General features: G+C 38.1%; 1 protein-coding gene across 1 annotated transcript; it reads left to right on the top strand.

Annotated features, from left to right (window-relative positions):
• The first annotated feature begins 406 nt into the window (after positions 1-406).
• On the top strand, positions 407-27,382 carry LOC129526137 (coxsackievirus and adenovirus receptor-like). The gene is given in 5 exon segments (XM_063697154.1): positions 407-2,997; positions 11,066-11,118; positions 24,200-24,918; positions 24,921-24,962; positions 24,965-27,382. Coding segments are annotated over 3 exon segments (1,092 nt in total). The 5' UTR covers positions 407-2,997; positions 11,066-11,118; positions 24,200-24,326; the 3' UTR covers positions 25,423-27,382.
• The last annotated feature ends 249 nt before the right edge of the window (positions 27,383-27,631 follow it).

Below are 27,631 nucleotides of genomic sequence, written 5' to 3'. Positions count from 1 at the left end.
AGGGCTTTGTGTTCAAATGCAGAAAGCAGCCAGCATTACCACCCAGGGGACTCTGCCTTCTGTGGACCTGACCAGACTTAGAATTTGGGCCAAGGCAGGACAAGCTCACTCAGAGGAGCATGTCAGTAGCTGGGGCCTCTGCATGCCAGGCAAGGCCAAGCTGGCTCAAAGAGCAACCAGCCACCTTTGCAGGGGTGCACCGAGAGCAGGTGGAGCAGCCACCAACCTCGGCTACTCAAGGAAGCAAGGATAGGCAGGTTCCCACAGCCTGTGTGGCTGTCTCCTCATGGCTGATGGAGCAGAGGCCTCAGGAAAAGCAGATGGCACTGGGGCCCTACCTCTAGGGTAGAAGAACTGATGTGCCGTGTCTGGCAGGCAGTGAGTGAGGTTGGTGGCTGGTCTACTTGCTCCTGGCACACCCTTGCAGAGGTGGCTGGTTGCTCTTTGAGGCAGCTTGTCCTTGCCCAGCATACACAAGCCTCAGTACAACAACTGTGCTACAAATGGAGCCACACAGAGGAAATGAGCAGGAGGCTCAGGAGCAGGGTGTTCACTGCCTTTGGGGCTCTAGTCCATGCCTCTGAGCTTATATGGCACTGCAGGCTTGTTGGTTGCAAAGAGGCAGACCACAGGCCGTCTTGAGGAGGACTTTATGTTCAAGTGCAGAAAAAAGGATTACCACCCAGGGGACTCACCCTTCTGTGGCCTTGGCCAGACTTAGAATTTGGCCCCAGGCAGGACAAGCTCACTCAGAGCAGCATGTCAGTAGCTGGGGCCTGTGCATGCCAGGCAAGGCCAAGCTGGCTCAAAGAGCAAGCAGCCACCTCTGCAAGCATGCTCCTGATGCAGTTGGACCAGCCTTTAACCTCACCCACTCAAAGAAGCATGGATGGCCAGGTTCCAACAGCCTGAATGGCTACCACCTGATGGCTGATGGAGCAGAGTCCTGAGGAAAAGCAGATGGCACTGCTTTGTAATGCCCTTCTTTGTCTCTTTTGATCTTTTCCATTTAAAGTCTGTTTTATCAGAGACTAGGATTGCAACCCCTGCTTTTTTTTTTTTTTTTTTTTTTTGCTTTTCATTTGCTTGGTAAATATTCCTCTATCCCTTTATTTTGAGCCTGTGTGTGTCTTTGCATGTGAGATGGGTCTCCTGAACACAGCACACCAATGGGTCTTGAGTCTTTTTCCAACTTGCCAGTCTGTGTCTTTTTACTGGGGCATTTAGCCCAGTTACATTTAAGGTTAATATTGTTACATGTGAAATTTATCCTGTCATGATGTTGTTAGCTGTTTATTTTTTCCATTAGTTAATGCAGTTTCTTTATAGTGTCGATGGTCGTTACAATTTGGTATGTTTTTGCAGTGGCTCATACTGTTTGTCCCTTTCCATGTTTAGTGCTTCCTTCAGGAGCTCTTGAAAGGCAAGAATGTGGATTTATTTCTTGTAAGGCAAATACGTGGATTTATATCTGGGTGCTGTATTCTATGGCCTCTACCCCAAGAGTCATTACTTTTAAAAATGCAATTCAAATTAGCATAAAACATTTACAGCCTAGGGAAAGGCTTATGACATTAGAATCCTTATTTATAGGATTATTTTGTGTTTCTTTGAGATATGGTCTCTGTCTGTCATCCAGGCAGAAGTGGAGTGGCTTGGTCATAATTCACTGCAGCCCTGAACTCTGAGTCCAAGCCATCCTTGTGCCTTAGTCTCCCAACTAGTTGGATCTACAAGCATAAGTCACCATGCCTGGCTAATTAAAAAAAAAAAAATTTTTGTCGAGATTATGTTATCACTATGTTGCTCTGGCTGGTTTCAAATTCCTGGCCTCAAGTAATCTTTCTGCCACAGCCTCCTATAGTGCTGGGATTACAGGCATGAGCCACCATGCCTAGCATAGAGTATTACATTATTTTCAAAGTCTTATTCTAAGAGCCATTTATTGACTTTGGCCTAAATAACTCAATATTATATCTCTGAAACATTTTTTGACAAATTTTGGGGCATGATGATGAGAGAAAGGAGTTTGAAACTTTCTAATAAGAGTTAACGTAGAGCCATTTAAGGAGGAACAGACACAAATTATCAGAAAAATAAAAGAAAGATCAAGTGCAAAAGTTCTGTGGCAAAGATGATGATAGTAAAGAATATATCTGACTTATGGTGGCTTTTACTTTGTTCTTGAATTTCTGAGTAATTTAAGGGTTAACATTTAAAGAATCTACATTATAGATAACATTTTATTGCAAGTAAATGTATTTCAAAATTTGTTATTGGTTTTGTATGAGATTATTCTCAGCCTACTTCATTTTCAAGCTATATTATTTTATTAATGTAGTTTGATGATCTTACAGCAGAGCTGGAAGCTGTATCTTCAAAACATGTCTGTTTGACTCAAAACAATCAAGGTATTCAACAGGAGTTGTTATGTATGAAAAATACAACAGGGATGTAAAAAACTAGAGGAGGCTAAAAAGATGTTGGAAGAAGTAATATTAAATCTTAAAAAACGTATGGAAAGTACACATTGGTGAAGACACATTGGTGAAGTACAAAAATATAAATTGGATCTAGAAGAAAGGGCAATGCAGGCAATGGAAAAATTAGTACAAATCCCTTTACAGGTTAGTTTGTAAAATCAGGTAAGTTTATTTATAATGTGCTTTCATTTATTTCACTGCAAATTATATTTTGGAGATATATATATATATGGATATATATATATAAATATATATATATCGTGTTTCCTCTGCCTCTCTTATAGTAATTTGCCTTGTAGAGTTCTAGCAAAGAGGTGGCATCTGTTTTTACTTTTATATGTTTAAATTTCCATCATTATAACAAAATCGATTTTTTACAGTAATGATTCTCAGTGTGGAGTCATTTAATTATTAAGACCCATTGACATGAGATTACATCCTCTGCCTATAAAAATCCTGGAAGAAAACCTAGGAAATATTCATCTGGACATTGCACTTGGCAATGAATTTATGGGTAAGTCCTCAAAAGCAATTGCCAGAAAAATGAAAATTGACAAGTATGATTTAATTAAACTAAAGAGCTTCTTCTGCACAGCATGAGAAACTCTCAAGGGATTGAACAGACAGCCTACAGAATGGAAGAAAATATTCACACACTATGCATACAGCAAAGGCCTATTATCCAGAAGCCATAAGAGACTTACGCACATCAATGAGCAAAAAATAAATAACCCCATTAAAAAATCGGCAAAGAACGTGAACAGACAGTTTTCAGAAGAACACATATGTGGCCAGCAAGCATATTAACACATGCATACCATCACTAATCATCAGAGAAATGCAAAGCAAAACATCAGTGAAATACCATCTCACACCAGTTAGAATGACTTCTGTTAAAAAGGAAAAATTATAAAAATATTTAAACATTTAATACTAAAATGTCATTTAGATTGAGATAAATTAATTTGTCATTATCATTCTCAAAACATGGATATTTAAGAATAACCTTACTTCACATGTAATAACACAACAACTACCTTAAAAACTAAAAGCTGGGGCCTGGCACGGTGTCTCAAGTCTGTAATCCCAGCACTTTGGGAAGCTGAGGTGGGCCGATCATGAGGCCAGGAGTTTGAGACAAGCCTGGCCAACATGGTGAAACCCCGTCTCTACTAAAAATACAAAAATTAGCTGGGCATGGTGGTGGGCTCCTGTAATCCCAGCTACTCAGGAGGCTGAGGCAGGAGAATCATTGGAACCTGGGAGGCGGAGGTGGTTGCAGTGAGCTGAGATCACACCATTGCACTGCAGCCTGGGCAACAGGGCAAGACTCCATCTCAAAAAAAAAAAAAATAAATAAAATTAAATGAATAAAAACAAAAGCTGGAAGTTCTATGAAAACATTAATGCACATACCATTTTAAAAAAATGTTCATGGTTTCTCTAGAGATTTCAATACCTATTCTAGCTTATTACAGTAACCTATAATTTGTACTATACCAACTATGGTATAAAAACCTTAAAATGTATATTTCTGTTTCCTCTCTCCTTTATACTATTTATGTCATGCATTATAGTCTCAAATATTATGAATTCCATAATATAAAGTTACTCTTTTTTAAAAAAATTAGACAATCAATTATCTTTAGAGCAATGTAAAATAATTGGGTTATATATCCTTATATGTTCTCTGGCATTATTTATTTATTTGTTGTAGTTTCAACTTTCACCTGCTTCCGTATTCCTTTTGCCTCAAGAAATGATTTTGACATTTATTTTAGTGCATACCTGTTAGCAAGGGACTCTTCCAGTGTTAATCTGCAAATGTCATTTAATTGTTATTTTTGCTGTATTACAGTTAATGGATATAAGATTGGGGGTTGACTTTTCTTCAGTTATTTAAGAATTTTGTATCATTTGTTTCTGACTTGTAGAGTTACTGACAAGCAGTTCATTATAATGTTTGTTTCTGTTTATCTCTCTACACAGTGTTCCTATTTTTTCTGTGACTGAATTCAAGATTTATGCTAATCATTGGTTTTCAGCAGTTTGACTAGTGTGATTATTCTAGCGTTCTTTAAATTTTGTATTAATCTTTCTTGGATATTTTGAGGTTATTTGGTCGCCTTAGTCATCTTTTTCAAATTTGTCTTCTCTCACATTCTGTTTTTACTCTCCTTCTGTAATTCCAATTAATTGTATTTTAGTTAATTTCATATTACCAGAGAATTCTTGGATTGACTGGAGTATTTTATTTGCTTGGTTTATTGGTTTATTTGGTTTTTCTCTTTCCTCCCTTTGTGCTACCATTCAAATGATTTGTATTGACCTAGTATAAAATTTACTGCTTCTTTCTTTAACTCTGATGACCAGTCTGCTAATCAGCTTGCTGATGTAATTCTTCATCTCTGTTCTCATGCTTTCACTTATTTCTAGATTTTGCCTTATACTGTTCCCATCTTTGCTGAAATTCCTCATTTTTCCATACATGTTGTCTTTTTTAACTAGATCCTTTAACATTTTGATCATTATTATTTTAAATTACTTGCATTTAGTTCCAACATCTGAATTATCTCTGAATTTGATTCTGTTGACTTTTTATCCTTTGAAAATATTATAACTCGTAACTCAAATTTCTAACTCGCTTTTATGTGTCTCCCAATTTCTAAAAAATGCAAATCATCTGATGTAGAAAAACAGTAGATCATGAGATAATTATTTATGTCGAGATTGTTTTATATTTCTGTTTCATTTTTATGTCATGCTATTAGCGTGGGCAGGAACAAAGGTTGCTTTTTGCTGCGGTGTCTGAAACATTCAGTGACCAATGTAACTCAGATTTCTCCAGCAGTAGGCTGCTATATGATGTGCCTTGTGTGGGGCCTTAGACTCTGGAGAGCATATGCCAATGATCCTGTTCCACAGTTAGCTTTCGGTAGTCCTTACAACCTATGTTATAGAGAGGGTCTCTCTCCACTTTCTTGTTCCTCTCTAACTGTAGAACATCATTTTGCGTGTGTGTGTGTGTGTGTGTGTGTGTGTGTGACTAGGCAAAAAATTCAGGTTGGGGACAGAGGGATGATTCATGTTATTTTTGAGCCAGTTTCATCATTGGACACTCAGAGGAGGGGTATTTTTAGCACTTCTTGACTCTTATTCTAGTGGGAGTCAAACTGTCACTTACCTGTGTTGTTTTTTGCAGAAGAAATAATACCTTACCCTCCTCCCACCTCAGCAGTAGAAAACCTCTGATTTATATCATTGCAAGTTTTCAACCCCACAATAAGAACAAACTCTTTTATTTCTCCTTCCATAGGAACAATGTACCTTTGTCTGTGGTCACTGGATGGAGACTTTCCAAACCTTAACCACAGTAGCACTACTCTGCATTAGTGCAAAATCCTGGGCCCCAAAACAATCCTTGTTCCTCTCCTGATGGAGGAGTATTTTTCTTGCATCCCTCTCCCAGAAGCAGTGATCCTTTGCCTGGTGTCAGGTGGGGTAGGGTAGGGTATGAGAGGTTTCTTAACCTTCTCTGAAAGCTGATGTGTTTTGCTTCTTCTTATCTCCCAGAAACAGTAGACTTTTGCATGGTTTCATGGACCCAGATGCTTTTTTGCCACAGCAAATTAAGGGTTTTGATTCTTAGGAGAGAAGCAAATGTTCATGTAGTCAATTTTTTTCTTATTTATTTTTTGCTTTGTTTTCTTATTTCAGTAATGGTGAATTCAATATGATCATTATTTTCCACTTACACTGCTTACAACTCTAATATTTTGTTTTTGTTAGTCCCCCTTTGACAGTTCAGCACTAAATCAAATGCAGATAATCATCAGTTGTGTGAATAAAGTGTTTCTAATTGAGAACAAAATTGTTGATATAGACACAAATTTGGATATTATTCTACTTAGCACAATATGTCGCTGGTTCAAAATGTAAAAACCTCTTTAGGCTGAACAAAGAATGGTTCTTGGAACTATTGTCCCTTTTTGACAAATAAAATAAAACCCAATGCTTTTTATCTCATGGATAGATTATTAAAATAACTACATACCTGATCTTCATTTTATGTTGTCTCTCTTCAAGATATTCCTTCCAAACTACTTTGACTGATTAGTCTCTTGAATTATGTTAGACTCTGTATTTTATCCACAAGCTCATCAGGGTAAATCCTGCCTTTACATTTTTTATAAAAATTCTCTTTTTTTTTCAAATCTTAGTTGAGCTGAAAGATTTCCACCAAATGTCTCCTATGCCACAAAGCCTTATTTTACTTATCTCCCCTGTCCTCCTTGCTCAAGCTCATTTAGGAATATTTTAATTAAAACATTCATGCAATACTGTTTTTTAAAAAATCTGAACATATAGTATTTTCAATCTGAATACAAAATAGTGCTTTAATTTGAAAACAAGTTTTAGAAACAAATGTTTCTAGAAGGAGAATCAACAGTGTCATAAATATCATAATCCAATTTTCCTGTTTGTACTAAAACATTAGCAAATTTTTATTGAGAAATTGCCATCTGCCTGAAAGTATAATGCTTTTGATGCACATTATATCATAAAAACTAGGTATTATTATTAGTAGTATCTTAAGAGTATAAATACCGAGTCTTAGATAAGTTAAGCAATGTGCCCAAATAGCATAGGGAAAGCTGGAATTCTGAAATTCTGACTATGCTCTGTGTAGGTTAGGAGAATCAAGGCTTGTCAAATGTAACTGTTAAGTCATTGTGGGGATACGGAGGCCTCTGATTGCTAGGGTCAATACACTTAAGCAGATCATGTCACTACTTAGTTAAATCTATTTCATTAAAGCAAAATTCCATAAAGATTATTGGCAGCAAAACTATTAATTTTCCTTCCTTCCTTTCTTTTTCTTTCTTTCTTTCTTTCTTTCTTTCTTTCTTTCTTTCTTTCTTTCTTTCTCTTTCTTTCTTTCTTTCCTTCCTTTCTTTCTTTCTTTCTCTTTCTTTCTTTCTTATCTGTCTTTCTTTCTTTCTTTCTTTGAGACAGGGTCTCATTCTGTTGCCCAAGCTGGAGTGCAGTGGCACAATCATGGCTCACTGCAGCCCCAGCTTCCCCAGGCTCCGGTGATCCTCCCACCTCATCCTCCTGAGTAGCTGGGACTGCAGGCAGGCAAGCCACTACGCCTGGCTAAATTTTTTTTTTTTTTTGGAAAGATTGGGTTTCACCATGTTGCCGAGCCTGGTCTGCAACTACTGAGCTCAAGCAATCCACCTGCCTTTGCCTCCCAAAGTATTGGGATTCTAGGTGTAAGCCACATGCCTGGCCAAAAATATTATTTAACAAGTTCAATTTAACTGTTAGATTTTGGACAATGAGGGATAGAATTTTCTACATCATAAATCATCTTGTGTTCTTTATTTAAAGTAATATGTAAGGATTTCAATTCAATTCAAATATATTTATTAGGAAATTAAATGTGTTTTTCAGGATTCCAAACTTTTGTTGAAGACATAAATGTTAAATGATGTCACTAATTTTAATTAGATTAACAGAAAGGTATTCTGGTGTTTAATAACAGTGACAGAATGGGCTATTAATTTTATTTTCTTTCCCTTTCTCCCTTTCCCCTTTTTAAAATATTTTACTTTTTAGGCTCTTTGGAATCCTGTAGATAGAGTTTTGGAGAATTAGACAAAACACTCACAGAAACTGCCAACCCTTGGATGAAATATGTTGTTACTGTGCTTTGGGATTAAAATAAGTAACTACAGTTTATAGAACTTCTATACTGATACACAGACACTAAAAAGGGAAAGGGTTTGGATGAGAAGCTCTGCTATGCAACCAGGAATCTCAGCCACTCATTTCTGTCTGAGCTGCAGGAGTTCCCTGTAAAGACAGGTTATGGAGTCTGTAGCTTCAGGAAAGATACTTAAAACCCCTCAGTGTTTCTCCATTTTTCCCAGAGTTTCCCCAAAAAAGTTATGACATTTTATAAGAATGCTTCGCTTGTGAAAAACTAATATCAAAGTTTTCTTGTAATTTATATTTAAGGATAAATCTTTATTCCATGTTTAATTTATTTAGCTTACCCTGTAGCTAATATTTCATGCTGAACACATTTTAAATGCTGTAAATGTAGGTAATATAATTTATGGATCATTAATGCCTCTTTAGTAGTTTAGAGAAAATGTCAAAAGAAATGGCCGCAGAATAAGCTGCGTGATTTGTAAAATTCTATGTCATTGACTCAAGTTTGTATGTCATCTCAAAATATATAGACATCTCAGAAAATATATTTGAAATAGCAAATTCCTGTTAGAAAAGAATAGTACTTAACTAGATAAGAATAACAAGTCACCATTATTTGAATTGTCTCCTATTAATTTTTGTTGTGTTGTGTTACTCATGTTTTACTTATGGGGGATATACATAACTCCTGCTGTTTTCAGAATTATTGTATGCCATCAGTATGAGAATGCAATTTAAGTTTCCTTGATGCTTTCTCACACCTCTATTACTAGAAATAAGAATACAGTAATATTGGCAAAGAAAATTGACCAGTTCAATAAAATGTTTTAGTAAATCTGATTGAAAATAAGCATTGCTTATGGTTTTCTTACATCAATGTTGTTATGTCTTAGACTACCTTATCTGAAATTAAGGCTTTGAAATTCTAATTATGTGCAAATGTGTAAAATATCATCACCTAACGCTACATAATATATTCTATTTCTATACTGTGGTGGCAGGTTTATAATTCTGGAAAGATATACACAACATAAAATTTACCTTTTTAATCACTTTAAGTGCACAGTTTTGTGGCATTAAGTATATTTGCACTATTGTGCAACAGTCACCACCATAGACCTCCAAAACTTGTCTTCTTCTCCAACTAAAATGCTTTACTCATTGAACACCAACTTCCCATTCCTCTCCCTCTCCTTCCCCCCAGCAATCACCATTCTACTTTCTGTCTCTACAACTTTCACTAAGTAACTCATAGAAGTGGCATGATAGAATGTTTGAATTTTTCTGACTGGCTTATTTCACTTAGCATGTCTTCAAGTTTCATCTATTTTGTAGCATGTGTGAGAATATATTTTAAGGCTGAATATTATTATGTTGCCGTATATACCACATGTTGTTTAACCACTCATCCATCAGTATTCACATGGGCTGCTCCCTCCCTTTGATTATTGTGAATAATATTGCTAATGGACATGCTGCACAAACATCTGTTTGGTCCCTCCGCTCATTTATTTTGGATATGGAATTGTATTTTAATACAAAGGAGAAATTACACAGCTTTTTAAAAGTGTCCAGATAAAAAGGAGCACAACATCAGTAAAATATTAGAAAGTAGATTAGGGGGAAAAACAGGGAAGGAATTGAACCAAAAGTCAATAAGCTGCATAAGAGAGTTTCAAGAGGAGGAAAAAATTGACAATATTAACATAGAATTAAAGAGCGATAGGTCGATATTTAGAAAATTGTCGCATGTACTCATGTCGCCTGTGAACTGATATTTACATGATTTTATTATTCCAGGTTTCCAAAAGTAAGTGCAATATGAGAGTTTCATGATGCTAAATAAACTGAAACATGCTATATATTTTGATATATTGTCCTTGAGAGGAGGCTGAGTGGTAATTAGTGCAATTTTAAATTATGATATGATAATGCAGTCAATCTGCCAAACTGACAAACAGTATATATACAATATGTATACATTTCTCGCAAAATTCAGTTTTATCATACAATTAAATTATGATTTAAAACTACCTGCCAATTAATGGAGGAAAAAATAAAACATTTGCATTAATATGACCATAATTTTGATACTATTGTAAATATCAAAATATGTACTTAGAGATAAACCAGCAAAAAAGAGAAACATTTGAAAACTACAAAACTACAAAATATTGCTAAAATGAGACCTAAATAAATAGAATTTATGAGTCATAAATCTCAATATTGTGAAGATGTCTACTCTTCCCACATTGATCTATAACAATTCCAATCAAATCACAGCTGGATTTCTTATTTTAGAAATTGAGAAACTAAAATTCTGAAATGTACATTGATGGGTAGAGGACCTAGAATGGCAAATTACTTTGAAAGGAAACAGTTACTTTGAAACCAGGTGCTGCTGGAGAATCAACAGCACCTGGATTCAGGACTTATAACGTTACAGTAATACTTAATGTAGTACAAATATAGATATACACATGTATATCAGCTATCAGCTAATTTTTGATAAAGTTCTTAGACCATTCATGGACATAACATTTTCAACAAATGCTTCTGAAACAATTAGATATCCCAGTATAGATTTGTGTGTATGTGTGAAGCTCAATACTTCACACCAGAGAGGTATGAGTGTGCATTACAAAAGAGAACTGGGAAGCTTTGAGAGTATTGGATATGCTCATTGTCCCCTTCATGGTGATTGTTTAATGGGCACATGTACATATCAAATTCATCTCATTTACACTTTAAATATTGGAAGTGTGTTTTATGTTCGTTAGACATGAATAAAGCTGCAAAATGTTATCAAAATATTCACTTACTATGCTTTTATTCATTTTCCTCTCTCTATAAACCTTCAGATAGAAAATGCAGTTGAAAGATATTTCATAAAGGAAGAAAAGTATGAATACAGGTGAGAGATATTACTGAGATTTTTTTTCAGTGCAATCCTGGTCTTTTCTGACTAGCAATATTTTTATGTGCAGAAGTAGTAGAAAAGATAAATATTTTGTACAGTAGAAAAACACATTATTTCTGTGCCATGGAAGAGAGAACTGACAAAGATGACAGCTTCTGGCTATGTTGGATACTAACCAGTACTGTAAGTACCCAGCGATCTGGCATTAACATTGGCTGTAAAGCTCCTTTAATGTTCCTTGCAAGGATTTGAACCTATTTACTGGAACCCTCATCGCTTATTGAGTTGAAAAACATTGTTGATATGTGTTTATCTTATATTTGCAGTAGAGTCATAATTTTACTTTTTAGAAAATTATACATTAAACAAAAAAAGACACATGAAATTGTATATTGTTTAATGTTTCAACTGTGATATCACTCCATATGCATATTTAAATTCCTATTTGATAAAGGATAGGAAATACAGAAAGAATTCTTGTGATAATAGAGAACACAGAATTGTTGAAAGGTGTTGAAGCTGAGCTGGAGAGAGTCACCAAGGCTGGCGCCAAAGCTGGCAAGGTCGGAGGGTTTCCTGCCTGGGCGACACAGCTTGAGCTCGCCCTGCGTCACGAGTGGTGGAAACTGCAGACCCAGATGGGCCCCAAGGCCTCTGCCTCAGCCTTCCGCCCGCTAGGAGCTGCGCTGAGGTCCCAGATAGGCGACCCTGGCGGGGCGCCCCTGAGCGAAGGCGGCCCATGTGCGGGACAGCAGCAGAAGACCAGGGTCCAGGGACCCACCTCCCACCGCGGGAACCTTGAGCCTCCCCTGGCACCCCTAGCTTGCTCCGCCTGGCCTGCTCCGCTGGCCTCCGGAGCCTGGCGTGTATCCTGGTCATGGGGACGCCCACCAGGTGCCCGGGAGTCCCCATCGGCCACAGCCTGCGGCTCCGCCGGCCCTCAAGCCCGGTGCGGGGACTCCAGCCCCGCCGCCTCTGCTCCCGCCAGGCCAGGACCTGTCCTCCTTCTGGGCGCCCGGCAGTAGGGGTGATACACATGGCCCGCTTCCCTGCACAGCCTTTCGCCGCACATCCCCTCTCGCCCCTCCGCCCCGGGCCAGGACCTTCCTGGCCACACAGAACCCACCTTCCTTCCCGCTGCAGAGCTGCTCCGCTTCCCCCACCCACAGGGAAAAACGGCCGATCTCCAACCGAACAGAAATGTGTGTGTGACTCCTCTGGTTGGATACTGCCAGTCCCCACATTTTCTTCCGGGAGTTTTCTTGGCAGATTGTGCCCAATGTTTGATGTTTCAGCAGCGATGAGGCTGAAAAGTGACAGCAATAGAGAAACACATCAGGCTTTCCGCGACAAAGATGATCTTCCCTTCTTCAAAACTCAGCAATCTCCACGGCACACAAAGGACTTAGGACAAGATGACCGAGCTGGAGTGCTCACCCCAAAATGCAGGCCCGGAGTGGGTCACCTCCTTAGGGCAGGCCCAGGCTTGTCCTGGCTGCCCGGGCGCCTTTCTCCTCACTCCCACCCAATGCAGGGGACCCCACAAACTCGGCTGTTGGGGCTCCCTGCGCCTCCCTCCACAGAAGCCACCTCCTGCCCTCCAAGCTGGGGGTCTCCTGGGGCGTCCTGGGTTGAGAGGGAAAGACGCCAGCTCCGCAAGCCGGGAAGGGAACACCGCCACATTGTTACACGGACACACCACCACACTCTCACATGTACAGACACACGGAGACATTACCACACGGACACACCTTCACATGGACACACTGGCACATTCACATGGACGGACACACAGACATACGGAGAAATCACCACACGGACACACCACCACACTATCACAGGGACACACAGACACACGGAGACATCACCACATGGACACACCACCACACTATCACAGGGACACACACAAAAGACATCACTACACTCACATGGACACACCATCACACGAACACACAAACCCACTGCCACATGGACACTGCCACACACAGACACACCGCCACACTGTCACATGGACACACCTCCACACTGTCAGACACCACCACACAGACACTGCCATGTGGACACAAGGACACACAGACACTGTCACATGGATACACAAACTGTCACACGGAGACATCACCATGCAGATACATGAACACACCACCACATGGACATAGCACCACACAGACACTCTGCCACACTGACACCACCACACAGACACACCACCACGCTGCCACACAGAGACACCACCACATCGTTGCCACACTTTCATGTGTCAGCTGGCGGTGTGGGCCCCACAACTCTTGGCTCTAATAGAGAAATTAGTTACGCATATAGTGAAGGCAAATTTTTTTTTTTTTCTGAGGCGTAGTCTCGCTCTGTCCCCCAGGCTTGACTGCAGTGGTGCAATCTCGGCTCACTGTAAGCTCCGCCTGCCGGGTTCACGCCACTTTCCCGCCTCAGCCTCCCGAGTAGCTGGGACTACAGGAGCCCGCCACCAAGCCCGGCCACCTTTTGGGTGTTTTTAGTACAGACGGGGTTTCACCTTGCTAGCCAGGATGGTCTCGATCTCCTGACCTCGTGATCTGCCCGCCTTGGCCTCCCAAAGTGCGGGGACTACAGGCGTGAGCCACCGCGCCTGGCCAAGAATTTCTTTCCATCTCCTGTGTCATTGCTTTGGCAGTGGAAATGCGCGTGGCCTCTACAGTGGGTCCCAAGGTCAGGAAGGCCTGTAAGGTGGAGGGCAAGGTCTCTCTTTCCAGGCTGGAATGGAGGAAGATGCGGTGACCAAGGGGCTGCATGTCCTTCTCGCAGCAGGACCTTTATCCTCCTGAGCCGCGAAATGTCCCTCAGGGGTGTCTAAAGCGCTGGGTTGGGCCCTTATAGGCCTTAGGAGCTTTGGCCCATTAGTGGTCAGTAAAACGCAGAGGTGAACACCATAGAACCACAGGTCCAGGAGAATTTTGTAAAAGCCCTGAGGATGCCCTTTTTTCTCCCACTGCAAAATTGTTTTAAAAAGGAAAAAATCCAGCAATGTCCGGGGAAAGTCAATACTGAGTGTCAGCGCGGGATGCTGCCGCTGATACGATCCCGGCGTCCTGGCCGAAAGTGGCCTCCTCGGGGACCGCATCTCCGCGCACCATGGCAGCAAACGCCAGCGGTTTGTGGGCGAATGGTGTCCCTGTGGCCATCCCCGCTCCTGAGTGCGGAAGGACAGACAGGAGCGGGGACTTCTGGGTGTTCCTGGTGTCAGCCAGCTTGACGTCGTTGTTCCTCCTGGACGTCCGGGATTTGGAGAAGCACCTGGTTCCTGTTGGAGGCCGTGGGCCTCTTGGTCCACACTTACCAGGCAGCGGCGCCAGCCTAGTTCTCAGCCCCGCCCCCGATGGGCACTGCTTTCCATCAGGCCAAAGACTTTCCTCCAAACTGCCCTTCTTGGGGCGGGGAAGCAGCATCCTGGGCCTCCCCTGGGGCCTGTGGCGCTGGCAGCAGCTCCACGTTGAGGTCGTCTGCAGCCTGCACCGCGGAGCGCTGGAGGTCCCTGAACCCGGCGTGGGGAGGCCAATCCGCAGGTGCCTGGTGCCCGGTGCCGGCCGCAGTCTCAAAAGCGCCTGGAGGTGACATCCAGGAGCACCACCGCGCCGCCCGCAGGGAGACCCACGGCGAGGCGCGCCCCCTAAAGCGGCCAAGGAAGAAGCAGAAGGACAGGAAGGCACCCAGAGCTTGGGGTGATCTCACGCCATGCGCCCCAAGTTCCTGGTCTCCGGGAGGTTTTTTTTTTAAATTTCTTCCATATTATTATTTTTATTATTAACTTTTCAAGATGGATTAAAGACTTAAATGTTAGACCTAAAACCATAAAAACCCTAGAAGAAAACCTAAGCAATACCATTCAGGACATAGGCATGGGCAAGGACTTCATGTCTAAATCACCAAAAACAATGGCAACAAAAGCCAAAATTGACAAATGGGATCTAACTAAACTAAAGAGCTTCTGCACAGCAAAAGAAACTGCCATCAGAGTGAACAGGCAACTTACAGAACGGCAGAAAAATTTTGCAATCTACCCATCTGACAAAGGGCTAATATCCAGAATCTACAAAGAACTTAAACAAATATACAAGAAAAAATCAAACAATCCCATCAAAAAGTGGGCGAAGGATATGAACAGACACTTCTCAAAAGAAGACATTTATGCAGCCAACAGACACATGAAAAAATATTAATCATCACTGGCCATCAGAGAAATGCAAATCAAAACCACAACCCGGGAGGTCTTGCCAAAGACGATGTGGGCTTTCTGGGCAATGTCCAGCCTGAGCTGGAGCTTCTGGGACGCGGTCAAGTGGTCCTTTGGAGATTCCACGGCTTCGGATCCCTACTGCAGGATGCTCCACTGTGTCTGCCAGCCTCTGGCGTTTTGCTGAGGGGTAACGTCGGAATGTATAGAAATAAGAACACTGGGATGGCCCACTCGTGCCCCAGGCATTCCTGCACACAGTGGTGGCAAAGGCAGGCACTCAGACAAAGTGCCCAGTCGGCTTGGTGAGAGTATTTTACAAGTTAGTGACAGACTTGGTCCCGTGCTTGTGTCCTCTCATGTTTTCAGTTAACCTGTGGACGCCCAGGGGCTCCTCCATCTCCACCGTGTTCTCCTCGGGCTGAAGCCCAAAGTCCCCCATTTTCTCCTCAAACGGCTCACAGAGCCACATCTGCAGGCAGGAGGACAGCGGTGGGCTCAGTGGCTGACCTGGGAAGCCACATCTGAAAGAACTGCTGGGTGACTATGGCCGTAAGTCAATCAAAGCAGACTTTCCCTGGCTTGCTGCGCTACATTGATTTTGTTTTCATATTTTAAAAGACGCAGAAGGGAGGTCCTAGGAAATTTGCCCAATGCAGATGCTGACAAGAGTGGTGACATGAAAAAGATTACCCAGAAGGAAAACAAGAGCTATTTTCTAAACATCTGAAATCTGTGTAGGCTTTTGGAAAAGTGAAACTAGATGCAAAGCACCATGATATAATTCTGGCAATTTCCACTGACACAGAACTCAGTCAATCTGAATTAATCTAAGGGTTATAAGGAAAATGGCACTCCAAGAAGTACCTATTAACATCACTCAGCTGCTGTGAAATAGGCTTACAGACAACACGGAGTGTCAATTATCCAATGTTTAAAGTCAGTGATACAGATTGGACTACAATCTCTATGGCTCATAAAGTCTTCTTTAAAGGATTGATAGATGATTTATCTCATATGTAGACAATGATTCTCAGCAGTTAGCTAGCACAACTTGCTAATATCAATTGCTTGAGAAAAATCAGATAATTGCTTGAGAAAATTAGGACATTGCTTGAGGATGTTAGATAATTAAATAAATTACTTTTTTAAAGAATAGTTTAATGTTTTGGCAAGTAGACTTTAAAATAGATTGGTAATATTTTAAAGGCTACTTTTAAAGAAGTAGCAATATAACATGTTTAATTATGAAAAATAATGTTGGAAACAATTCAATTTTCTATCACAGATAATTTCACAAATATGGAAATACCATCTCAATAATTAGAAGAAGTAGCAGCAATTTCTGTCATTTTTATGCAAGTTACTCCTAGTCCATTTATCTGGTCTTAAATAGTGTTTTTAAAATTTGTTTTCAAACAAGGCAAATCATAAATAATAGAATATATTTTACAATAATTGAAGGTAACAAAAAATAAGAGCCATTTAAAAAATTGTATTAGATTGTTTAAAAACGTTGTGGGTACATAGTATGTGTATGTATCTGTGGGGTCCCTGAGATGTTTTGATACAGGCATGCAATGTGAAATAAGCACATCTTGGGGAATGGGGTATCCCTCCCCTCAAGCATTTATCCTTCAAGTTATAAAAAAATTCAATTACAGTCTTAGTTATTTCAAAATGTACAATGAAATTATTATTGGATATAGTCACCCTATTGTGCTATAAAATAGTAGGTCTTATTAACTCTCTATTTTTATACCCATTAACCATCCCCACCTTCCAACAAAATCCCCCCCCAACTACCTTTCCCAGCCTCTGATAACCATCCTTATACTCTCTATGTCCATGAGTTTGTTTTGATTTTAGATCCCACAAATAAGTAAGAACATGTAACATTTGTCTTTCTGTGCCTGGCTTATTTCACTTAATATAATGATCCATAATGTTCCATCAGTGTTACTGACAATGACTGGATCTTGTTCTTTGTTACAGCTGAATAGTCCTCCATTGTGTATATGTACCACATTTTCTTTATCCGTTCATCTGTTGATGGACACTAAGGTTTCTTCCAAATCTTAGTTTTGTAAACAGTGCTGCAAAAAATATGGGAGTGCAGATATGTATTTGACATACTGATTTCCTTTATTTTTGGTATAGACCCAGCAGTAGGATTGCTAGATCATATGGTAGCTCAACTTTTAGTTTATTGAGAAACATCCAAACTGTTCACCTTGGTGGTTTTATTAATTTACATTCCCAGGAGCAATGTACAAGTGTTCCCTTTTCTCTGCATCCCTGCTAGCATTTGTTACTGCCTGTCTTTTGCATACAAGTCTTATAAACTGTGGTGAGATGATATCTCATTGTAGTTTTGATTTGCATTTCTCTGATGATCAGTGATATTGAGCACCTTTTCTTATACCTGTTTGCCATTTGTAGGTCTTCTTTTGAGAAATATCTATTCAAATCTTTTGCCCCCTTTTTTTTTAACCAGGTTATTAGATTGTTTCTTAAAGAGTTGTTTGAGCTTTTTATATATTCTGATTATTAATCCTTTGTTGGATGAGTAGTTTGCAAATATTTTCTCTCATTCTGTGGATTGTCTCTTAACTTTGTTGATTGTATCATTTTCTGTGCAGAAGCTTTTTAACTTAATGTGATCCATTTGTCCATTTTTGCTTTGGTTGCCTGTGCTTGTGGGGTATTGCTCAAGATATTTTTGCCCAGACCAATATCCTGGAGATTTTCCCCAAAGTTTTTTTGTACTAGTTTTATAGTTTGAGGTCTTAGCTTTACATCTTTAATCAACTTTGATTTTACTTTTGTATTCAGTGATAGATACTAGTCTGTTTTCATTCTTCTGCATATGGATATCCAGTTTTTTCAACACCATTTCCCACCAGTGTATGTTCTTGGCACCTTTGTCAAAAATGAGTTCACTGTAGGTATGTAGATTTGTTACTGGGTTCTCTATTGTGTTTCATTGATCTATGGGTCTCTTTTTATGCCAGTACCCTACTCTTTTGGTTACTGTAATTCTGTAGTATAATATGAAGTTAGATAATATAATTCCTCCAGTTTTATTTATTTATTTTTGCTTAGGATAGTATTATTTCTTATACTGAAAGCATTCTATGTTATTATTAATCTAATTTTGCAGTTTTACAATGCTATCCTCTTTTACAAAGCTGTGATCAACTCAAAGTCCAGATCAGGGTCAACTGTAGCTATTTGCAAAAGTAGCAATATTCTGGCTGGGGGTGGTGGCTCATGCCTGTAATCCCAGCACTTTGGGAGGCCAAGACAGGCAGGTCACCTGAGGTCAGAGGTTCAAGACCAGCCTGGCCAACATGGTGAAACCCTGTCTCCAATAAAAATACAAAAATTAGCCGGGGATGATGGCAGATGCCTGTAATCCCAGCTACTCAGGAGGCTGAGGCAGGAAAATCACTTGAACCCGTGAGGTGGAGGTTACGGTGAGCCCAGAATGCACCATTGCACTTCAGCCTGGGTAACCAAGTGTGACTCCATCTCAAAAAAAAAAAAAAAAAAAGCACAATACTGTGTAATTATTGAGAGCATAATTCACTATTATGTGGATCAGAGAGCAGAGGATTCTGAATGCATGAACATATCTTTAACATTTCAATACATTACTCATAATTACTAATGAACTAAAGAGAAACCAAGAAATTATGGTGATAGTTATATTGACTTGGTGAAATGTAGACACAAAATAACGGTAAGATGAGAAATGTGTTAACGTAGTCTATAAGGGCATGCAAGAATAAAAATAGGGGAGAAAACAGGAGAGGTTTTCAAGAGCTTTCTGGTCATGTAAGTCAATTTGTATCGGTTAATTTTTAAAAGGTTTATTTACATGCAATAAACTGCACATACTTCAATTGTACATTTTGATAATTCTTGGCATTTGTAGCTCTACAAAACCAACAACATATGAAAATAGCAAACATATCCATTACCTTTACCACCAAAGTTTCCTTGTGCTTTTTCTACTCACTTTTTCCTGCCTATCCCCATTCCATCCACAGGCAACCACTGATCCACTTCTAGTCACTATCTGTGAGTTTTTATTTCCAAATACATAAAATCATAGGGTATGTATACTTTCTGATCACTCAGCATCACTGTTTTTGAGATTTATTCATGTTGCTACATCTATCAATTGTTCTGTTCTTACTAGGGAGTATTATTTCATTATATACAGATACCATAGTAAGTTTATAAGTCACAAATTCACCTGTCCATGGATATTTGGACTGTTTTCAGGTTTTGGCTGTTGCAAGTAAAGCTGCTATGAAGATTCATGTAAAATCCTTTGAATGGGCATATGCTCTTAGGTTTTCATCTCTACTGGAATAGATAGCTATATGGCTATCATGTCTGTAATATGCAAACACAAAGCCTGACAAAACTGATTTCTAAAGTGGAAATTCCACTGGAGAACCTTGACTCCAACCTGGCTTTTGAGATTATCTCCTATGTCTGGTGCAATGATTGGTCCTGGGGTAGCCACATGACCCAAGGGGGACCATGTTTAAACTTCTGAGTTTTCACCGAGGTTAACATGCATTTGTTGAAAGAGAAACCCCTTTTCCCCTACTCCCCCAGCTGCAAATGCCTTCAGGGATTATATCATGTTGGAACATTTGGTTACAGAGTTTCCTAAATTTTGGGGATAAAAATTGTTCAAGTAGGTAAAAATGGAGCATACACAAAGAAAAAAGGAGTCCAGAAATATCAAATAAAGAAAGGGCCTCCATAAAATCATTTGAACTTATGATTAATTCATTAGTCATTAAAATAAGTTTAGTGTACAAAGAATCATCCCTCCAACCACCCTTTATTCCTTCACCAGGTTTAAGTTACATTTTTAAACTTGCAAACAAAAGATTTGTCATTAACTTAGACATCAAAATCCCTTGTCTCCAAGAGCAATCATTCAAGTCTGTCCCTCTCATTATTACTATAATATGTTCACTTTATTCTACATACACCTGCTCGTTGCCCATGTCTCCCTATTCTATTCTGTTAAAGTTATATCCAGACATTTATTTCATTTTATATCAAAGAGACTGTATACATGTTTTTAATCTTAGAAAAATTTCTGAGTAATCTTTTGTCTGATATTCGATTTTAAGCCACCCAAGAAGCATTATTTTTTCATTTAGCATTTTAACTTTTCTAACCCAGGACTTTTATAGTAGATATTATGTCTTTTTCTAAATGTTCTGCTTCAATTTACATTTTAAATCTAATTTTTAAAAAGTGTATGTTTTGAATATTAGCATCATACATCTCAGGCCTAAATATCCCTTGATAACTAATATTGTCTTTTTTTCTCTACATTTTTCACATATTTCAATAGGGAGCTATATTGCCTGCCACAATAAAAGTTTTTGTGAATATAGCATAACACATAGGCAAAATATTGTTTCCAAGTGATTGATGATGTGGTGCCTTCAATCTAGTCCCAACCCCTCAATGTAATCATCATCCCTAAATCTAATGAAGTAGGAAATAAATATTTCATTTTGTTTCTAAAATTCAGCAGAAAAATATACAGCCTGTCACATATAGCCTGTAACACCAACATATAAAAATTAAAGCAGTTCCTTCTCCACTCCCACTGCTTCACTTGACTAGCCTTAAATAATAATAATAATAATAATAAAAGCAAAATTGTTCCTTTACTTATCTTTGAAATCTAATGGATATACTATCAGAAAAGCTCTTATATATATGGAGGGCCTCTATAAAATATAAACTGTTAACTAGAAAAGTAGATTTATATGATAGCTAAATTTAAAACACAATTATATATAGTACCTTCCCAAATGCACCAGTACTTATTTCAGAATGCATGATGTAATTGACTAAACCATTTAGGGCTAGACCTCTGAAATAAAAGGCGTTCACACTTTGTGATTCCTGGGGAAATATTCAAAATAGAAACTTGCAGAACCTTTACCTGATCATGATAAAAAAAAGTTCCTACTTGTTAATATGCCACAGCTTTTACAAGGTCAGCAAAAAGAGATTATCCCATAGTAAAAGCTGATGGTCAAAATTATCTGCCTTACTTTGGTTACCATAATGTCTATTAAGTGTAAATTTCTTCTGAAAGAAAACAGATACATTTTTCTCAGAAATGTCTTTAGATGAAGATCTAGCACATCTGTGTTCCTCACTTTTTAAAATGTTGATTTTATTGGTAAATAAATATATATAGGGTACAATGTGGTATGATACATGTAGATATTGTGAAATGGACTAATTAGGCTAAATAACGTATCCTTCACCTCAGATATTTATTACATTATGGTGAAACATTTGAAATGTACTATTTTAGCACTTTTAAGATATGCACTACATTATGAGTAACTGCAGTCACTTTGCTGTGCACCATATCACCAGAATGTCTTTCTCCTAACTAAAACATTATCCCATTCAATATTTCCCCTTTTTCCACCCCTGCCCCCCACCCTGCTCAGCCTCTGATAAACCACCATTCTATTCTTAACTTCTATGAGTGCACAGTTTTGGATTTCACATATAAGTGATACTATGAGATATTTGTCTTTCTGTGTCTGGCTTATTTTACTTAGCATAATGTCCTCTAAATTCATCCATGATTTTGCAAATGACAGAATTTCATTCATTTATAAAGATAAGTAGTATTTTTGTAGGCATCCTACATATACTTTTAACTTTCCACAGCTTTATTGAGATATAATTTATACATTGTGTAATTCACTCATTTAAAGTACAAACTTCAAATTCTTTTTGTATATTAACTGGATGGACAAATAAACATCATAATATAATTTTAGAACATTTTATTTTCCTTAAAAGAGACTTGTGCCCATTAGCAATCTTTCCCCATTTTCTCCAGCCTTTTTTAAACCCCTCCTAGTCTAGGCAACCACTCATCTACTTTCTGACTATGAATTTGCCTGTTCTGGACATTTCACATAAATGGAATCATAATAACACATAGTCACTTTTTACTCACATCTTTCACCTAACATATTTTTAATGTTCATCCATTTTGGAGCATGCATTAACAGTTTTTTACTTTTTCTTGCTAAATAAGATTCTGTTTTATGGACACACCACATTTTATTTATCCACTCCTCAGCTGATGAACATTTCTGTTGTTTTCTACTTTGTGTTGCTATAAACATTTGTGTACTACTGTTTGTGTAGCATTTGTTTTATTTTCTTTTTGGTAAACACATAGGAGTGGAATTGCTGGGTCACGTGATAACTCTATGTTTAACCATTTGAAGAACTGCGAGACTGCTTTACATTTTAAAGTCTCACCAGTGGTGTAGAAGGGTTCCAATTTTTCCATATATTTTTATCTATTCTTCAGTTGATAAGCACTTAGGTTGTTTCTAATTCATGGGTATTATGAATAATGCTGCAATGAACATGAAATTGCAGATGTCTGTTTTTGACATACTGATTAAAATTCCTTTGGACACGTATCCAGAAGTGGGATTGATGGAGCATAGGGTAAATATATTTATAATTTCTTGAGGAAGCTTCATACTGTTTTCCAAGATGGCTGTACTAATTTCCATTCTTACGAACAGTGCACAGGGTTTCTTTTTCTCCACATCCGCATCAACACTTATCTTCCATCTTTTTTTATAATAGCCCTAGTAAAATATGTGACGTGATATCTCATTGTGGCTTTGATTTGCATTTCTCTGATAATTAGAAATGTTTATGATTTTTTCATGTACCTGTTGGCCTTTTGTATGCCTTATGAAATGTCTATTCTGGTTCTTTGCTTATTTTTTTTAATAAGCATAGTTTTATTCTTATTTTTGAGTAGGTTGAGTTACTTATATATTATTATATGAGCCCCTTATCTGATGTATGGTTTAAAAATGTTATCCCATTTGTGGGTTCTCTTCATTCTATTATCACTTCTTTTCCTGTGGAAAAGCTTTTTAGTTTTATGCAATCTCATTCATGTGTTTTTGCTTTTGTTGCCTGTGCTTTTGGAATAATCTACAGAAAATCATAGCTCAGGCCAATGTCATACAGTCTTCTTGTATATTTCCTTGTAGTAGTTTTACATTTAAGTCTTTAATTTTGATTTCATGCTTGTATAAAGAGCAAAAGAAAAGTCAAATTTTATTCTTCTGTATGTGGATAGTCAGTTTTTTCTACACCATTTATTGAAAATAATTTTCTTTCTTCATTGTGTATTTTTTAGTTATTTTATCAAAAAGTCAATTGACCACAGACATACGGATTTATTTACGGGTTGTATATCCCTTTGCACTGTTCTACATGTCTGTTTTTATGCCACTGCTATGTTGTTTTAATTACTATAGCTTTGTAATATAGTTTGGAATCAGGTAGTCTGATGCCTCCAGCTTTATTCTTTTTGTTCAAGATTGCTTTGGTTAGTCAGGGTCTTTTGTGGTTTCATACAAATTTTAGCAGTAATTTTTCTATTTCTGGGAATTTGATAGTGGTTGCATTTAATCTGTAGATTGCTTTGGGTAGCATTGACACTTTTACAATACTAATTTTTGAATCAATCAATAAAGGATGTTTCTCCATTTATTTATGCCATTTTAATTTTTTTATCAATGTGCTATAGTTTTCAGTGTGCAAATCTTTCACATTCTTGATTAAATTTACTCCTAAGTCTTTTATATATTTTTATATCTGTTTTGATTCTATTATAAATTGAATTGCCTTATTAATTTATTTTTCAGGTAATAGTTTGTCATTAATGTATAGAAACAATAATGCTATCTGTATGTTGATTTTGTAACTATTAACTTTATTGAATTTCTTTATCAGCTTTAACCGTTTATTTTGGTGGAGTCTTTAAGATTTTTTCTACCTTGAGTGCGCCAGGCGCGGGAAGCCTAGGACCTGGAACGAGAGCCGCCTACCTGCAGCCGCCGGCCATGGCACGGCAGCCACCATGGCGCTCCTGCTGCGCTTCGTGCTCCTGTGCGGAGTCGCGGATTTCATCAGAGGTTGGAGTATCACTACTCCTGAGCAGATGATTGAAAAAACCAAAGGGGAAACTGCCTATCTGCCATGCAAATTTACGCTTAGTCCTGAAGACCAGGGACCACTGGACATCGAGTGGCTGATATCACCAGCTGATAATCAGAAGGTGGATCAAGTGATTATTTTATATTCTGGAGACAAAATTTATGATGACTACTATCCAGATCTGAAAGGCCGAGTACATTTTAAGAGTAATGATCTCAAATCTGGTGATGCATCAATAAATGTAACGAATTTTCAGCTGTCAGATATTGGCACAGATCAGTGCAAAGTGAAAAGAGCTCCTGGTGTTGCAAATAGGAAGATTCAGCTGGTAGTTCTTGGTAAGCCTTCAGGTACAAGATGTTACGTTGATGGATCAGAAGAAATTGGAAGTGACTTTAAATTAAAATGTGAACCAAAAGAAGGTTCACTTCCATTACAGTATGAGTGGCAAAAATTGTCTGACTCACAGAAAATGCCCACTTTATGGTTAGCAGAAATGACTTCATCTGTTATATCTGTAAAAATGCTTCTTCTGAGTACTCTGGGACATACAGCTGTACATCAGAAACAGAGTGGGCTCTGATCAGTGCCTGTTGCGTGTAAACGTTGTCCCTCCTTCAAATAAAGCTGGACTAATTGCAGGAGCCATTATAGGAACTTTGCTTGCTCTAGTGCTCATTGGTCTTATCATCTTTTGCTGTCGTAAAAAGCGCAGAGAAGAAAAATATGAAAAGGAAGTTCATCACGATATCAAGGAAGATGTGCCGCCTCCAAAGAGCCGTACGTCCACTGCCAGAAGCTACATAGGCAGTAATCATTCATCCCTGGGATCCATATCTCCTTCCAACATGGAAGGATATTCCAAGACTCAGTATAAACGAGTACCAAGTGAAGACTTTGAACGCACTCCTCAGAGTCCGACTCTCCCACCTGCTAAGGTAGCTGCCCCTAATCGAAGTCGAATGGGCGCAATTCCTGTGATGATTCCCGCACAGAGCAAGGATGGGTCTATAGTATAGAGCCTCCATACGTCTCATCTGTGCTCTCCGTGTTCCTTTCCTTTTTTTGATATATGAAAACCTATTCTGGTCTAAATTTTGTTACTAGCCTCAAAATGTATCAAAAAATAAGTTAATCAGGAGCTGTAAGGAATATATTTTTAAAAATTTTTGTTTGGTTATATCGAAATAGTTACGGGCATTAAAGTTAGTAAAGACAAGTTTACCATCTGAAAAGGCTGGATTTTCTTTAAGAGGCTGATTATAAAGGTTTCTAAATGTTATCAGTACCTAAGTAAGATGTAGCACTTTGAGTATGAAATCACAGGTGAAGAAATCAGTGAACTTACTTGCATACCAAGTTGATACTTGAGCAACCATCTGAAAGTGGTACTTGATAATTTTTACCATTATTTTTAGGATGTGTATCTCATTTATTTATGGCCCACAAGTCTCCCCCAAATTAGTACAGAAACATCCCTGACAAAATTACTTATGTAGGTTTGTACTTGTTTTCACAGCTCCTTGGAAAACTGTGTTAGGAATATCTCTAAAAACATAGAAAACACTACAGTGGTTTAGAAATTACTAATTTTACTTCTAAGTCATTCATAAACCTTGCCTATGAAATGACTTCTTAAATATTTAGTTGATAGACTGCTACAGGTAATAGGGACTTAGCAAGCTCTTTTATATGCTAAAGTAGCATCTATCAGATTAAGTTAGAACATTTGCTGTCTGCCACATATTGAGATGACACTAGGTGCAATAGCAGGGATAGATTTTGTTGGTGAGTGGTCTCATGCCTTGAGATCTGTGGTGGTGTTTAAAATGGTGGCCAGCCAGACCAAGGATGTAGTATCTCATAGTCCCCAACTAAATGCTGGCTTTCCACTTTAGGTGATATTTTTCTTATTACAAAAATATTATAACTCATTTATTGTTTGACAATTATAGATTGAAATTTCCTAATTCTAAATTTTAAGTGGTTCTTCAGTTTCAGTGCTTTATGTTGTTTGTTGTTGGTTTGGCATGGCATTACATATTATATGTTCTAGAAACATGTAATGCTAAATTTACCCTCTTGAATATGATCCCTGGATGATATTTTTATCATAAATGCAGAATAATCAAATATATTTTAAGCAAGTAAGTGTCCTCCATCAATTCTGTATTCCAGACGTGGGAGGATGTACAGTTGCTGTTGTGTGATCAAGCATGTCTCTGTGTAGTTCCAGCAAATCAAGCTGAGCTTTGAAAAAGTTTGAGTCTTAGTTTTGTGAAAGTGGTTTATTCTCAAAAAAAAAAAAAAAAAAGAAAAAGAAAAAGAAAAAAAGATAAGAAGAAGGAGTAAAGGGACTACTCCTCCTTGCCAAATGTGCTAAATATCATTTTAGGAGAAGAAAGTGGATTTATTGTATTTCCCCTAAGATTGTGAGTGAGTGTGGATACAGTAGAATGAGCCAACAGTTTCTTTATAATAAATACGGTCTGCAATAAATTATTTCACTAGCTGTAAAACCTTTCCCTAGATTTTAGTAGGGAGTTGGTTTCTGTTAATATCTTTGGGTGCTGTGGTGGTAAATGCTACATTATAAACAGTGGTATGTATTTACAGTTAGAGTATCATGTGTGCACTTTTTAATGGTAAACTTAAGCTGAATGTGTAATGGATTTGTCTATAGTTTTATATATTTGGAAGCATTTTAAAATAGGTTTTAATCTTACATAAAATTACTTTTATACTTGTGTTAACATTTTCTTCTGTGCCTTTTGGGTAATTTAATTTCTGTTATGAATTTCTGGTGCCTATGAGCTAGCTATCACCTACCTGAAAGGTGCTTAGAGGTGAAGGTACTGTTTCTAAAAACACATCACTGTGACACCTTTCTATCCTCACATTTTCAAGCTTGCCTCTTTTCTGTTCTTTGTGGATATAACATAAGTGATTGTGTTATTCATAAAGATTTAGAAATTTCAATATTCCCAACACTCTATGTTTCTGATTTTATAACAGTAGCCATTTTTGAATGTCAGATGTTTGGCCTGTTTTATATGAATAAAGTTTATTTATAAAATATTATAAAAACAAGTAAACAGAACATTAATAATAAAAAAAGATTTTCTGTATCTGAAGATTATATTTTCAGAAAACAGAAACAATCTTACCTCTTCCTTCCCTATATGGATTTCTTTTATTTCTTTGTCTTGTGTAATTGATCTGGTTAGG

Source organism: Gorilla gorilla, chromosome 14 (genome assembly GCF_029281585.2).
Source record: "Gorilla gorilla gorilla isolate KB3781 chromosome 14, NHGRI_mGorGor1-v2.1_pri, whole genome shotgun sequence".
Taxonomy (NCBI): Eukaryota; Metazoa; Chordata; class Mammalia; order Primates; family Hominidae; genus Gorilla; species Gorilla gorilla.
This window is presented reverse-complemented; position numbering and strand designations above follow the sequence as displayed.